This window comes from Lolium perenne, chromosome 6 (genome assembly GCF_019359855.2).
Source record: "Lolium perenne isolate Kyuss_39 chromosome 6, Kyuss_2.0, whole genome shotgun sequence".
In the NCBI taxonomy this organism is placed as follows: domain Eukaryota; kingdom Viridiplantae; phylum Streptophyta; class Magnoliopsida; order Poales; family Poaceae; genus Lolium; species Lolium perenne.
Genome location: NC_067249.2, coordinates 33183442 through 33196690, shown reverse-complemented (window position 1 = coordinate 33196690; position 13249 = coordinate 33183442). Strand labels below are relative to the sequence as shown.

At 46.0% G+C, this 13249-nt stretch overlaps 2 protein-coding genes and 1 pseudogene across 2 annotated transcripts; 2 read left to right on the top strand and 1 right to left on the bottom strand.

Annotated features, from left to right (window-relative positions):
* Window positions 1–981: 981 nt before the first annotated feature.
* On the bottom strand, window positions 982–5691 carry LOC127308371 (uncharacterized; annotated as a pseudogene).
* A 353-nt stretch (window positions 5692–6044) lies between these two features.
* LOC127308372 (KIN17-like protein) lies at window positions 6045–7654 on the top strand. Its single transcript, XM_051339178.2, has one exon. It carries the CDS (start codon window positions 6188–6190, stop codon window positions 7421–7423), a length of 1236 nt encoding a protein of 411 aa, XP_051195138.1. The 5' UTR covers window positions 6045–6187; the 3' UTR covers window positions 7424–7654.
* Window positions 7655–10777: 3123 nt separating this feature from the next.
* Window positions 10778–12623, top strand: LOC127308373 (auxin-induced protein 6B-like). Its single transcript, XM_051339179.2, has one exon. It carries the CDS (start codon window positions 11971–11973, stop codon window positions 12355–12357), a length of 387 nt encoding a protein of 128 aa, XP_051195139.1. The 5' UTR covers window positions 10778–11970; the 3' UTR covers window positions 12358–12623.
* Window positions 12624–13249: the final 626 nt, after the last annotated feature.

Below are 13249 nucleotides of genomic sequence, written 5' to 3'. Positions count from 1 at the left end.
CTTTGGAGGCCCTTTTCTGGCGATTCTCGGCGGCGCTCCACGCCTGCGCGCCACCAAGTGGTTTGTCCCCGGTGGTGTGAAGGTGGCCGACGCTGGAATCCCTCTTCCGGTGGAGAGGACCATGGATTAGATTGCATTTTCTATTTTTATTCTAGGGTCCTTTGTGCAAATATTCAAGTCTATGCTGTATTTTCTTTTTCTTGTAAGGTCCTTGATGTAAAATGGTACCCACCGATGATGATTTAATGCAGCAATCGGGATCCTTCGAGACCCCCCCCCCCCCCCTTAAAAAAAAACAATAAAAATGCAAGTTATCTACCAGTGTACACCTACGCTCCATTTGTGATCGCTTTTACAACGTGTGGAGTATCGTGACCTCTTCACAAAGGTATCTACACGGTTGAAGGATACTATTGTTTTCCCAATATAGACGGCAGCGTGACCTGCAGACAGGCCCTTCTTAGCCCTAGGCTCTTTTTGTTTCATTCTTTAGTGCTCGTCTAAAACTTCGGTTTTTATGCTTGTAACTGGTGGATTGGTATGGCCGTAATGTTTAAACTTTCTAAGTAATAAAACCCTCATTATCGAAAAAATGTACTGACCACTAAGTTACAAAAAGTTGGGAGGAGGAAGTTTTCTTTAGGATGTTCATCCTCGGAACTTATCATTTTTCCTAATCTAGGTACTCTTGATTTTGATTATGAACTGATATAGTCCCTCCCTCCGACCATGCCATGTTTATTTTTTCCTATGGAAGAGACCGTTGTACTAACTTGTCGTCAATAGGGGTGCATCTGAAACACCACACTGTAATCGGCTTTCAATAAGTTTATGTCTTCTGGACCTTGTAATCGGCTCAAACTAATGATGATATACTCTACTATGAAACACATCTAGGTGCCGTAACAGATGATCAACTGAAAACAGAACAGGCATAACAGAGCACACCTCGGAAGTTTTGACAACCGTAGCCAATATTGATATTTATATATAAGACGATTTGGCAACAATAATAACGAATACTAACATACTATTACATGATGTAAGACGAGACGATATTAACAATACGATTGTGTCTTCACTTCCAATTCAAAACATGACTATGTTACACATAATCTCAACAGCTACTACTCTGACCGGTCCTTGAATCCAGATAACTCCTCAGCATCATACTTGGACCGAAACAATCTGAAAAGCACAACAGTTCTGAAAACGGTTAGTACCTAAAATTACAGAAACAGTTTAGCAGTTCAGTAAGCCAGGAAATAAGGAATCATTTCTTAAACATTCCACCCCCTTCAGGAAGGAACAAGCCTGCAAATACAAAAAATGCAGCTTCAATTAAAACACAACAAGTAACACCAAGTAATTAAATGTGTGATCTAATTCAAATACCACCCCAGTTGAAAGCTTCACATGCACTGATGCATGTGGATGTCGGTACATGGACATGCACATCCTGCCTGCCAATGTGTTTGTGTATCAGATTCTTGCTTTTGCAGAGATCAAAAGAACAGAACATACAACTTACAGAAAGGTTTTATGAAGGCATGTGATATCATGGGAAAATTTGTTGTTCCTATCTAAGTAAACATCACACCAACAGGTTAATAATCGCTGTAAGGCCAACTGCCATAGCCTGGATGTAGATGTAAAATTATTCAGGAACAGCACAAATTTAAGAGAACTCAAAATCAGTGGTAAACTAAAAGAGATAGCACATAGGAGGAATTGAGCATCCAAAACTAGTAAACATGAAATAGGTGATCCAACATTACAAACTTGTTCCATATTTATAGCAGAACTTTCACTGTGTACATATTGCATTAATTAAGTAAAAGGAAAACTCACGTTGATCAGATGAACATGGCTAGCTCTGGACGGCTAAAGATATGGTCTCCATCACCACCCACTCCAGGATAAGCAGCAACAAGTGCATCTTGTGCACCGATATATAGCGAGTTGTAGATCTTCCAATATACTTCGCGCACTTTCCTTGCTGGATGGAAAAGGCCTTGGAGGCAATAATTCAGAACCACAGCTGCACCTAGAGCAACTCTCATTCCCTCAATGGCCTCCATGACAGCATTTATGACATGAGGAGATGTCTCGAATATATTGGGCCAGACATAGTTAAGCAAATGGACAAGAGCATCCTCACATCCCAAGCCAGCAACTCCTAGAGCCATATGCTTAACAGTAGATGCAGCAGTCTGCCTGTGAACTAGATCCCTGTCCATCAAGGCATCTTCAAGCAAGGGAGTGACAGCATATATGTAATCTTTGCCCATCTCACCAATATACTCAAAGAGGAACGATAGAGATTTCAAAACACCATTCTGGACATTGAGCTCTGGAACCCGGTACTCGTTCATGAGGGCAGGCAAAACTGTGAAAGGCGAGCAAGTTTCAGCAACAATAGCAATTGCTACAGTAGTGCAAACACGGTTCTGTCGCTCCTGCACTTTCAAGTTATTCAACAGAGTGGCCAGCACGTCCTGTGGCCCAATTGCCTTCGCAATATAACCAAATGTGTTCACAGTAGCTCTTCTGATGCCCTTCTTATGAGCCTTCAACATCTCTAGCAGCTCAAAACAAATCCTCATCCACTCCCTAGCTGGCACAAATTCTGCTCCACGATCAGCAATCCTGCCAACTAGATCAATGCAGTTCTCTTGGACCTTCTCGTGCCTATTCTTCAAGATGGGGGTCAGCCGAGGAAGAAGATCCTTGATAGGGGGTGTCATCTTGGTCATACCAATAACATTCACGATAGCCTTCAAAGCTCCGAGAATTGAACCCAGCACCTCAGGATACTCCTCTCCCAAGTACTCATACAGCACAACACCCAGGTGACCCATAAGCTGCTCCTCCTGACACTGCTTCATCACAATAGCAATCCTTGAGATCAAATCAGCAGCTTGCTGCCTAACTTTGGCACTCTTGTTGTTCAGCCGCCACTTGATGGTACCACATATCTGAGGAAGGTAATGCTTAACTCTCTGGCCGAGTGCATTCACAACAGCTCCAAAACCATTAAGCATGACATTTGCATCATCACTTGTTTGCTCTTGGAAAGCATACAGGATGCCATCAATGAGCAGCTCCTCTAGACGAGGATCAATATCCGAGGCACCCAAATTAGCCACCACCTTCTCAATTGTTTCCATCACCATTCTCCTGTAAGGCTCACTTTCATCTTTCAGACCCTCCACAATATGACCAACGATACCAGAAACTCCCACCTTGTTTGCCATCTCAACGGTTGTTTCCACAAGTTGCTTATAGTTCCTACGGTCTAGAGACATCCTCCTAACCCACAAGTGTTGGAAAAATTTCGGAAGGATGTCAGTCCGGATATAATCAGCCTCTACACCCTCTGTACCGACACACTGTTTAACAACCTTCAGGACAATCGTCTTCATCTCTTCATCTGGTGACTGGAATTCCCTAATTAGGACTGCCATCACCCCCTTTGTGTAGAAACTGGCATACACAGCATCCATAAGAGGGATGATGAAACCAATAGCCTTCAAGAAGGCAGCAAGGACCTTTCCCTGGTGAGATTTGATACCCTTCCAGAGAGGCTTCAACACAGTATCGAAACTTTCTATACCATAGGGTGCAGCAGCTTCACCAAGGGCAGCAAGCGAGAGGGCAGTGATTGTCCGTACTTTCTGGTTCTCATCAGTTAGACCATGCTCAGTTATCTCAACTAGGTTCTTAAGGTGAGGCAAAACAGCACAGCCCATGAGAATAGCAATCTGCTGAACAATCTTAATACCGGTGTGCCGAGCTTGCCATGACTTCTTACTCTGACAGACAGCCTTCAAAAATGGAAGCAGGGCAGGGATACCCAAAGCAGAAGCAACCACGCTGAATGCCCTAGCAGTTGTATTCCTCACATACTCGTCAACGTTATCAATATCTGGTCTCATGGCAGCAATCATCGTAGCAAGGCCTGCAGCTTTGCTAAGGTTTGAGATAATCTCCCTGCCCTCAACACGAGCATAGTAATCCGTATCAATCAGAAGTGGTTCGATAACGACCAGAATCTTGTGCACAAACGGACGGACCAGCTCATCCAGTTTATACAGCACCCTATCAATGACCTTCACCAGGAGATGCCGCTCCTGGTCCTCGAGCGTAGGCTGCATGAGCAATGGCAGGATCTTGTTGAACAGAGGACCAGCGCCAAATTCCCGTGCTTTGTCCGTCAGCTGCCGAAGTGCCGCCTTCCGCTGCGGGGGCGTGCCATTCTTAACCTTGAACAAGAGTTTCATGATCTTCCTCTCCTTCTGCTCCTCCGGCGTGAGCTGCTCCTCGCCGTCCTCATTCAGGAGCGGCGCAAAGTACTGGTAATCTTCCGGCTTCATGTCTGGCAACCCACCACTCATTTCCCTGGGCACATCGTACTGCTGCCCACGATTCTCCTCCGGAATGTTGTAAAACGGTGTGGTCAGAGGTGTTGGCGTAGCAAGCAGCTTCCTTGCCGGGGTGCGTATGGGCTGGTATGAGGCTGGAGGCTCAAGAATCTTGTACCCCTCCTGCGGTAACATGGCATCAAGCTCCTCATCAGTCAGAGGCCTGTTCCGCTCCTCAATGTCCCGCTCCAACCGCATGAGCTGCCACTGGTCCGGAGTCATCGCGCCGCGAGCAATCTGTCCAGGTGTTGGCGTTGCAATGTTATCTGCCCCGACCGGCGTACCACCAGGTGTTGCACTCCCCATACTCGCCGGCGTCTCGTCCCACCGCGACCTCTGCTTCTTGGGAGTCGGCGTGACAAGCCCACCAGGCAGCTTAGGAGTAGCATCCCACGCCCCAGAAGGAGTAATGCCACCGGCTGCAGGAGTTGCATCTGCATCAGCCATCCTCCCTGGAGCTGGTGTCTCATCCCATCTGTTCCTCCTCACGGAGGGCGTGGCATCTCCAACACGGCCAGGGGTGGCGTCCCAGCGTCCAATCCCAGGAGTTGCATCAGGTGCGTCCCAGTCCGAGGCGGTCTTGGCCTTCTTGGCCCCAGCAGCAGCAGCAGCATCACCGTCCTGCGACTGACCCCACCTGTTGCGCCGCTTCGTCGAGGCAGCCGGCGGCGGCGGCTGCTCAGGTGCAGCAGCCTTCTCCTCCTCCTCCGCCCTCTTCTTCTTGGCGATCGCGCGCAGCACGTGCTCCCTCTCCTGCTGCACCTTGCTCTCGCGCATGGCGTCGCCGTAGGTCCGGACGGAGGGGTCCGGGGTGGCCTCCCCTGCCGCGAAGGGGTCGTGGCGCTGGGGCGAGATGATGCGGTCGAGGCGGCGGCGGCGGTAGTCGTCCTCGCGGTCGACGATGCGCTGGGACCTCTTGGCGGGCGCCCCGTCGTCGTCGTCCGACCGGGGGATGCCGGCGGCGGCGGCGAGGGCGTGGCCCGTGTAGGACGCGAGGCGGCGCGCGGCGGGGTTGGCGGAGGCGGAGGCGGGCTCGGCGCTGTCGTCCTCGGAGGCCGGGATGGAGGTGTCGTAGCCGGCAAATCGGTCGGCGCCGCCGTAGAGGTCCTTGTCGAAGTTGACGGCGGAGACGGCCATGGGCGCGCCCGCCGCCAGGGCCTCCTCCAGCTTCCGCCGCTCGTCGTGCGCGCGCGCGAGCTCCGCGTCGATCCCGTCCATGGCGGTTGCGCGCGCGAGTTCGGGCTTCTCTCGAGAAAGATTTGTTTTCGAGAAAGATTTGGGAAAAAAGGGTTTAATTTTCGAACAGAGCAAGCCACGTCTCCGGTATATATGAGGGATAAATATATACCGACTTCGAACAGAGCTCTAGGAATAATCCAGGCCGTTGGCTTTGGCCATGGAACGATCTGAGCCGTTGGATCAGGAAAAATCAAGAACCGCCTTATTTTTCACCGACGTTATGAACCGACTTTAAGTCAAACCGACTTCAAATCAAGTTCCGAATTCGGAAAGAAGTCGAACTGAAAGAAATTTTATTTATTTGATGGATTCGTGAGTGTTTTATTCTCCGTCTACTCGTGCTCGTGGTGGCTTATTTGCAAATAAGGCCTTGAGATTGCAACCTCTCCAAATCAACTACCCCATCCAATCCCTAACCCCAATCCGCCGCCCCTCTTCCCCGATCTCCCCGGCCGCCGCCGCCGCCGCTCGCCGGCCCAAACCCTCGCCAACCTTCTCAACCCCCTCCTCTCCGCGGCGGCGCGATGGGGAAGAGCGACTTCCTGACGCCGAAGGCGATCGCGAACCGGATCAAGGCCAAGGGGCTGCAGAAGCTGCGGTGGTACTGCCAGATGTGCCAGAAGCAGTGCCGCGACGAGAACGGCTTCAAGTGCCACTGCATGTCGGAGTCGCACCAGCGCCAGATGGCCATCTTCGGCCAGGCGCCCGACCGCATCGTCGACGGATTCTCCGACGAGTTCCTCGACGAGTTCCTCACGCTGCTCCGCCGCGCGCACCGCAGCTCGCGCGTCGCCGCAACCGTCATCTACAACGAGTTCATCGCCGACCGCAACCACGTGCACATGAACTCCACGCGCTGGCAGACGCTCACCGAGTTCGTCAAGTTCCTCGGAAAGGCGGGCCACGCCAAGGTCGAGGACACGCCCAAGGGATGGTTCATCACCTACATCGACAGGGACTCGGAGCAGGCCATCAAGGCCAGGCTCAAGCGCAAGAGGGTCAAGTCCGACCTCGCTGACGATGAGCGCCAGGAGCTCATGATTGCACGGCAGATCGAGCGGGCCCAGCGGGCACAGGCTGATTTTGGCGATGATGCCTCTCCTAATGCTGCAGAAGATGACGACCTCGGCAGCGAAGAAGATGATTATTCAGGTTCAGATGATGATGATCAAGAAGAGGAGACCACCGCCAACAAGCCAAAAGAGAAGATTGCTATTGCGCTCCAGCGGGCTGCACCTGCGCCTAAGGTTAACCCCTTTGATGATAAGCCCAAGATGAAATTCGGCTTCGAGGAAGAGGAGGAGACCGCAAACAAGAAAGGGAAAGCAACGGATGCGAGGAGGTCCGCAATCGAGGATCTGATGAAGGAGGAGGAGAAGGCCAAGGAGCGCAGCAACCGCAAGGACTACTGGCTCTGCCCGGGTATCGTCGTCAAGGTGATGAGCAAGACGCTGGCTGACAAGGGGTACTACAAGCAGAAGGGGTTGGTCAAGAGGGTGATTGACAAGTACGTCGGGGAGATTGAGATGCTGGACAGCAAGCATGTTCTCAGGGTCGACCAGGATGAGCTTGAGACTGTGATCCCGCAGATCGGTGGGCTCGTGCGCATCGTTAATGGGGCTTACCGGGGCTCAAACGCGAGGTTGCTCTCTGTGGACACTGAGAGATTCAGTGCCAAACTGCAGGTTGAGAAGGGCCTCTATGATGGGAAAGTTCTCAGGGCCATCGAGTATGAGGACATTTGCAAGATTGCTCAGTGAGATATCATGGAATTTCATTTCTGTTCTGCTGTAGAATGGAGTTATGTACCCAATGTACTATCTCTGTCTTTTGACGCCTATGCTTGTGCTAGAATATCTTCTATGAAGAAGTTTGGAATGTTAGTGTTTCTAGTCCAGTCTTGCTGCAGAAAGCACACTGCCAAATATCTCCTAATGTTTGTTTCTGTTACTTGGTTATTACTAGAATAATAATATGACAGCCTTTTGACACTTGTTCAACTAGTTCATATTTGTTTCCACTTGCTCTTGTTGCCATTTTATTCTTTTGCTAATTTGCTGCAATATTTGCCAATCCATCAAGATAGTAAAAGATCTATTTGAAGGACAAAGGACAAGGAAGCCAAATACAACTTGAGACTAGGAAATATAGTCTCTAGGAAAGATTCTTGTGCTTAATGTATTGCTAGTCTAAAAGTTGTATTCTGGACTGGACAATGTTATGGCACCGCTCCTTGCTTGGGATAGTTAATGGTTGTGCATTTGGGTCTGACTTCTAACTTCAAGAAAGCTGTAAGAAAACCAAGCACTTGTGTAAATGGGTATTTTCCACCAATAGTTTGTGTCCTTTGTTTTGCCAGTCCTCCATTGATGATACAGTAAGCCTACATTTGGAAATATCCATACATTTATTTACATTGTCGAAACACAGGAATAAAAGTCAAAACATGCTAATCGCACAGGAGAGCTATATGCATGATTTGTTGGTGTTTCTAGTTCAGTCTTGCTGCAGAAAGCACCAGATATCTCGTAATGTTTGTTTCTTGGTTACTAGAATAATAATGACAACTTTTTGGCGCTTCCTCATCTAGTTCATATTTGTTTCCACTCGCTCTTGTTACCAATATAGTACTACCCACACTGTTAGTTCCCTGACAGTGCATATGCAGTTATACTTGTGCTAGAATATCATCTGTTGAAGAAATTTGAGATGATGCTGCTTCTACTTTCTAGTTAACTCTTGCTGCTGAAAACACACTGTAAATACCATCTGATGTTTTGCTTGTTGTTTGGTGGCCAGAATAATACTGTATGGCAATTTTGTAAACACTTGTTCAACTTCGTTGTATTTGTATACCAAAGATTGAGTTAAAGGCCAAATAACTTGGGATTACGAAGTATATACGTAGCGAAGTTTGTTATGCTTGTCGTATGGTTTTGCTAGTCTTAGGGCATGTACAATGCAAGATGCTTAGAGAGGTGCTTAGGAAAATAAACATGTTTTTGTTGAAGCACTGGTGCTTATTTGTACTAGTAAGATGCCTAACTAGGCACCTCTCCTGTACAAATAAGCATTGGTGCTTAAGAAAATGCTTAGTTTATTTTTGCAAGCACCCCTCTTAAGCTTGTACATGGCCTAAGAAAGGCATATTCTGGACTGGAAATACAAAGTGTGGCTTCTTGCTAGGACAGTTAACAATTGTGTATCTTGTCTGTTTTCCTCCTGACTTCAACTTTCAGAAAGCTACAAAAAGTATTTAAAAAAAACAGGGTGAAATTTTCATAGTTGCATGTTGTCAAAATTCAGGAATAAAAATCAAAACATGCTAATCACGCTGGAGAACTCTATGCATTATTTTCCGGGCAGCCAAATCTAAATTTTCAGTGTTGCGAAAATCTCTGAGCAACACTTCTTTTTTGTTTCCAATGGAAGTGAGACACTTTTGCCTTGTCCATCTGCCCAGCCTAAAAAGAGGTCATCCTGGGTATATCTTTTCCTCATATTCATTTATCGCATTTGAAATATTTCTTGTGTGGGGAAAATAGCATATGGAAGGACACCACAGAAGCTTCTATTACATAGATTATTATTTCCATTTGATGGCTATGTGTCCTTTTCATCTGATAGCTAGGTTGAACTTTGGAACAAACATTCTGAACAGCACTGGAACTGTTTGCTGTATTCTCAAGAATATAACTATTTAGTGATTACGCCATATAACTACCCGTGAGATATTTCCGTTTGTCTGTTTTTTAGTGTCACAACTCATAGTTCATGCTTCATCATTTATCTTGTTAAGGCGTCAGTACAGTGCTGAAACTCTATTCTGACACACAGATATTATATTTGTTGGAAGGAACTACAGAGTACAGATACAGCTGTCTAACTTGAACTATTGTATTTTAAGCCACAGAAAGAAAAATGTTTGCATGGATGAAGCTAAATCAAAATTGTCCTCTTTATGAAGTTCTGATGGACAGTATGTTGTCCCTATCAAGGTAATCATTGTGAGTGTGTGCTTGTTATGAACCATAAAGTTTCCTGATTGGTTGATTGCATAGATTTGGTAGGTCTGACTGCAGAAAGTGACCACGTATTGTTTCTTCATTTTCTTATTTATACATTTTGGTTCTGTCAGACAAGGTACACAATGCAAGGCCCCTTTTGTACCTTCATATCAGCATATTAGTGATATTACTTCAGTAACAGCTAAATACATAGTTACTGTAGTGAAAAGTGATTATTTCAAGTGATTGTTATCATCTACTATAAACATTTATCCTATGTGTTTTCTGCCATGTTTTGGTTTCTTCCTGGCGAAAGCATTTGTCATACTGTTACCACTTCTATAGCTAGAAGAATTTGATTTACTGATGTTCATCTTTCAGGCTATTAGTAATTTATCTTGAGTATGGAAATGATTTCCAAACATGTGCCAGTACTAGCATCCACGCCAACTTCCCAAGCAAGGAACTGTGTGCCGGATCTGGGTGATTTGTGTCAGGTAGCTGTGAGCCTGTGACCAATGGCATGTGCAGCCATTTGCAGTCTGATCTCAGGTATTTTATACTGCATATCCCCTTGATCTGCTAAGATGCCATGTTTTCAGTTGCCATGTGCACGACACGTTATCTTAGAAAGATGGGAGCAACAGTTACTTCAGTTATGCATCTGATGCAACAATTTCTGCACGGCGGGAGTAGATTGCTTATTTTTATTTGTGTCCTCGATTCTGACAGCATTTTTCTCCTTGTTCAAGATATGTGGAGTAGATAACCAAATGCTGCTTAAGTTCAGATGCAGGTAGCAAGCTATTGCAGTTAGTGGTCCTGTGCGGTACCCTGTACCTGAAAGAAGCTCTAACGAGTGTTATACATGCCAGAAGAGAGCCATCTAGTCATGTATAACATTGCTAGTTAAAGGTATGTGATGTATGTAATCAGAGGTTTTAGAGCCATCTGCCTTTCTTTCTTGGTCACTTATCGTTTGATTGTATGGCAGTAATTAGCTGTACAGATATGTGCTAACATGTAGCTTTGCAGAGAACTCCTGTTGGTTTACTGCTAGGAACATGACTTGCCATTCTTCATGCCTTCTTTTGGAAGCAGAAATAGTTCAAATTAGCAACGATGTACATTGTTCTGTTTTGTTCCCAAAAATTTAAACTCAGAAAGCCTCGGAGTTTTCTTTCTCAGGTGATGTGGATGCTTTGGAACTGTGCTTTCGGGAGCTTACTAATCATTGGAATTGCAAAGTATTGTGAAGTTTGAGCACTGATATTGACGCAATATCCCCCAAATCAGTTCATGATATGAGAAAGAAAACAGAGAAGTACACAATTCAAACCTGTTAATATATTGTTATCTAAGCGTCTTTTTTGTTTCGGAGTCAAACACTAAAACTTGCAACAGTAGATGGGCAGTTTGTGCTGCTACCTAAAGCTAGGACTAGAGGTGTCCTTTTCCCGTACATGAACTGTTTTCTTAGCTTGCAGCAATGATGAGATTGAAGCAAATCATGCTGGTAGTTGCTCAGATAAGCGGAGTAGAGCTGGTGCTGATTGCTCATCATTAGCAGAGAGGAGAATCTTCCATCAGTTGGATCACACTTGCATTCTTCCAGAGGTCAGGTTCTGACATGATATTGAAAGAACAACCTCTTCAGAAATATAGAATAAAATCCAGTGGCCATGTCCTAATTAAACGTCTGGAATCTTTCATCAGTTTCACACTTAACTCTCTCTCTATTTTACTTAGACCAGGTGCAGTTGACCATATGCATTGAGCACACCCTAGTAGTACCTACTAGTTTTCCTTTCTTCAGCAAATAATCATGTGTCCTGACTTCTGCATGGCCATTTGTTTTTAACGATTTCCAATTCATGATTTTTAGGGCAGCCTGATGATAAGTTTACCTTCTCGCATGCGTGCACATGTCAAACCAGTGAAGTAGAAGGAAATACAAGATTCTGGTTTCACTGCAAAAGGGAGTAGAGTCCTTCAGAGTGTGCACTTTATTTTTTCTAACTGTCAAGTTGCAGGTACTGCGCAACTAGTGATGCCCATTGTTTCGCTTTACATTAGTTTATCATCCTAAGAGCAGAATATAAAAAATGGAGCTCCCAAACTTAAAGTTAGCCTCGTATCAAACCATTGATTAGAACATTAGAGCTAACCCGTTGAACACGCTAATACACAACTGAACCCTCATCCAACCTCCTATATATTTTCAATGCCTCATAAGTCTTTGCACCAAGCCAGGGAGCAGGAGCAGCACCAGCCTAAGACAAGAGAGACCAACACTGGCAATGGGTGAACACAGCAGGGCAAGTAGCAACAAGATCAGAGACATTGTGAGGCTGCAGCAGCTCCTCAAGAAGTGGAAGCGGCTCGCGCTTGCACCGAAAGCCGGCAAGCACGGTGGCAGCTGTGCTGCTGCTGGCGTCCCGAAGGGCTTCTTCGCTGTGTGCGTCGGGGAGGAGATGAAGAGGTTCGTGATCCCCACGGAGTACCTTGGGCACTGGGCGTTCGAGGAGCTACTCAGAGAGGCAGAGGAGGAGTTTGGGTTCCAGCACGAGGGTGCCCTGAGGATCCCCTGCGATGTTGAGGTGTTTGAGGGCATCCTGAGGCTGGTGGGAAGGAAGGAGGATGCTGCGTGCTACTGTTCTTCAGAGCGTGAGCTCTTGTGCATATGATGTTCTCTACTTTTTCTCGTTGTCCATATGTTCCATTCTTGGTTCTTAACTCTTCTAAGGAGAAGAGGAGGAAGAGTTCGTCACCTATGAGCTTCGCGGTTTGTATAAGAGGATGAAATGAAGGAGTCGCATTCTTTTTGAGTAAAAATTGAAAGACTCATATCAGATATCTTAGGTAAAATCCTGTATTAATAGCAATTCACTTATTTTTGCCTTCGTTTTCTGTGTAAGCAGTAGTTTTAGTTTATCTTCATTGCTCAAGTCCATGTCTCGCTTGATCTAAAGTTTTTGTTCATGACATGTACTCTAGTATTATTAGGGAAGTTCATGCGTGCAAGTCAATATCCAATGGGCTCTGTCTTGACTGTACGAATAACCATTTCAATAAATCTGCAAGAATTCCAGGGAGGTCCACATGGGCTCCCTTGATATCTGGATCATTTTAAAACTACTTCATCTTTTGTCAATTGTTTCTGACACATGTGTACTTCCTTGATCTACAAAATATCATGTATTGTCATACACTGTACTTTTAAAGATATAAATGGGTATTCCAGGAAAGAAATGCAATAAGAAACAACACATGCTGAGATTATCTAGCATACATTAATTCATTGCAGGACTCTTCCATGTCCGATGCCTTCTACCATCCTCTTCTTCATCGTCACCACTCTGGCGATGGGGCACGGTCTTCCACCCATGTGCTTCACCGGTGGCAACGATGGCACTCGCGTACAATACGCTTTCTGAATTCTCGAAAATGAAAATAAACTAAAACGGCTGGAAGTCCTCTCTCGAGAAATTGTGGGTTTATAATTGTGCCACCTGATTCAGTTGTGCAAGTTGTATCTTACAAGACAGGCTGAAAGAACATGCTAGGTCTACTGAGCAA

Excerpts from the sequence above, each read along its gene's own strand:
- LOC127308372 (XM_051339178.2), top strand. The coding sequence starts at position 6,188 with ATGGGGAAGAGCGACTTCCTGACGCCGAAGGCGATCGCGAACCGGATC.
- LOC127308373 (XM_051339179.2), top strand. The coding sequence starts at position 11,971 with ATGGGTGAACACAGCAGGGCAAGTAGCAACAAGATCAGAGACATTGTG.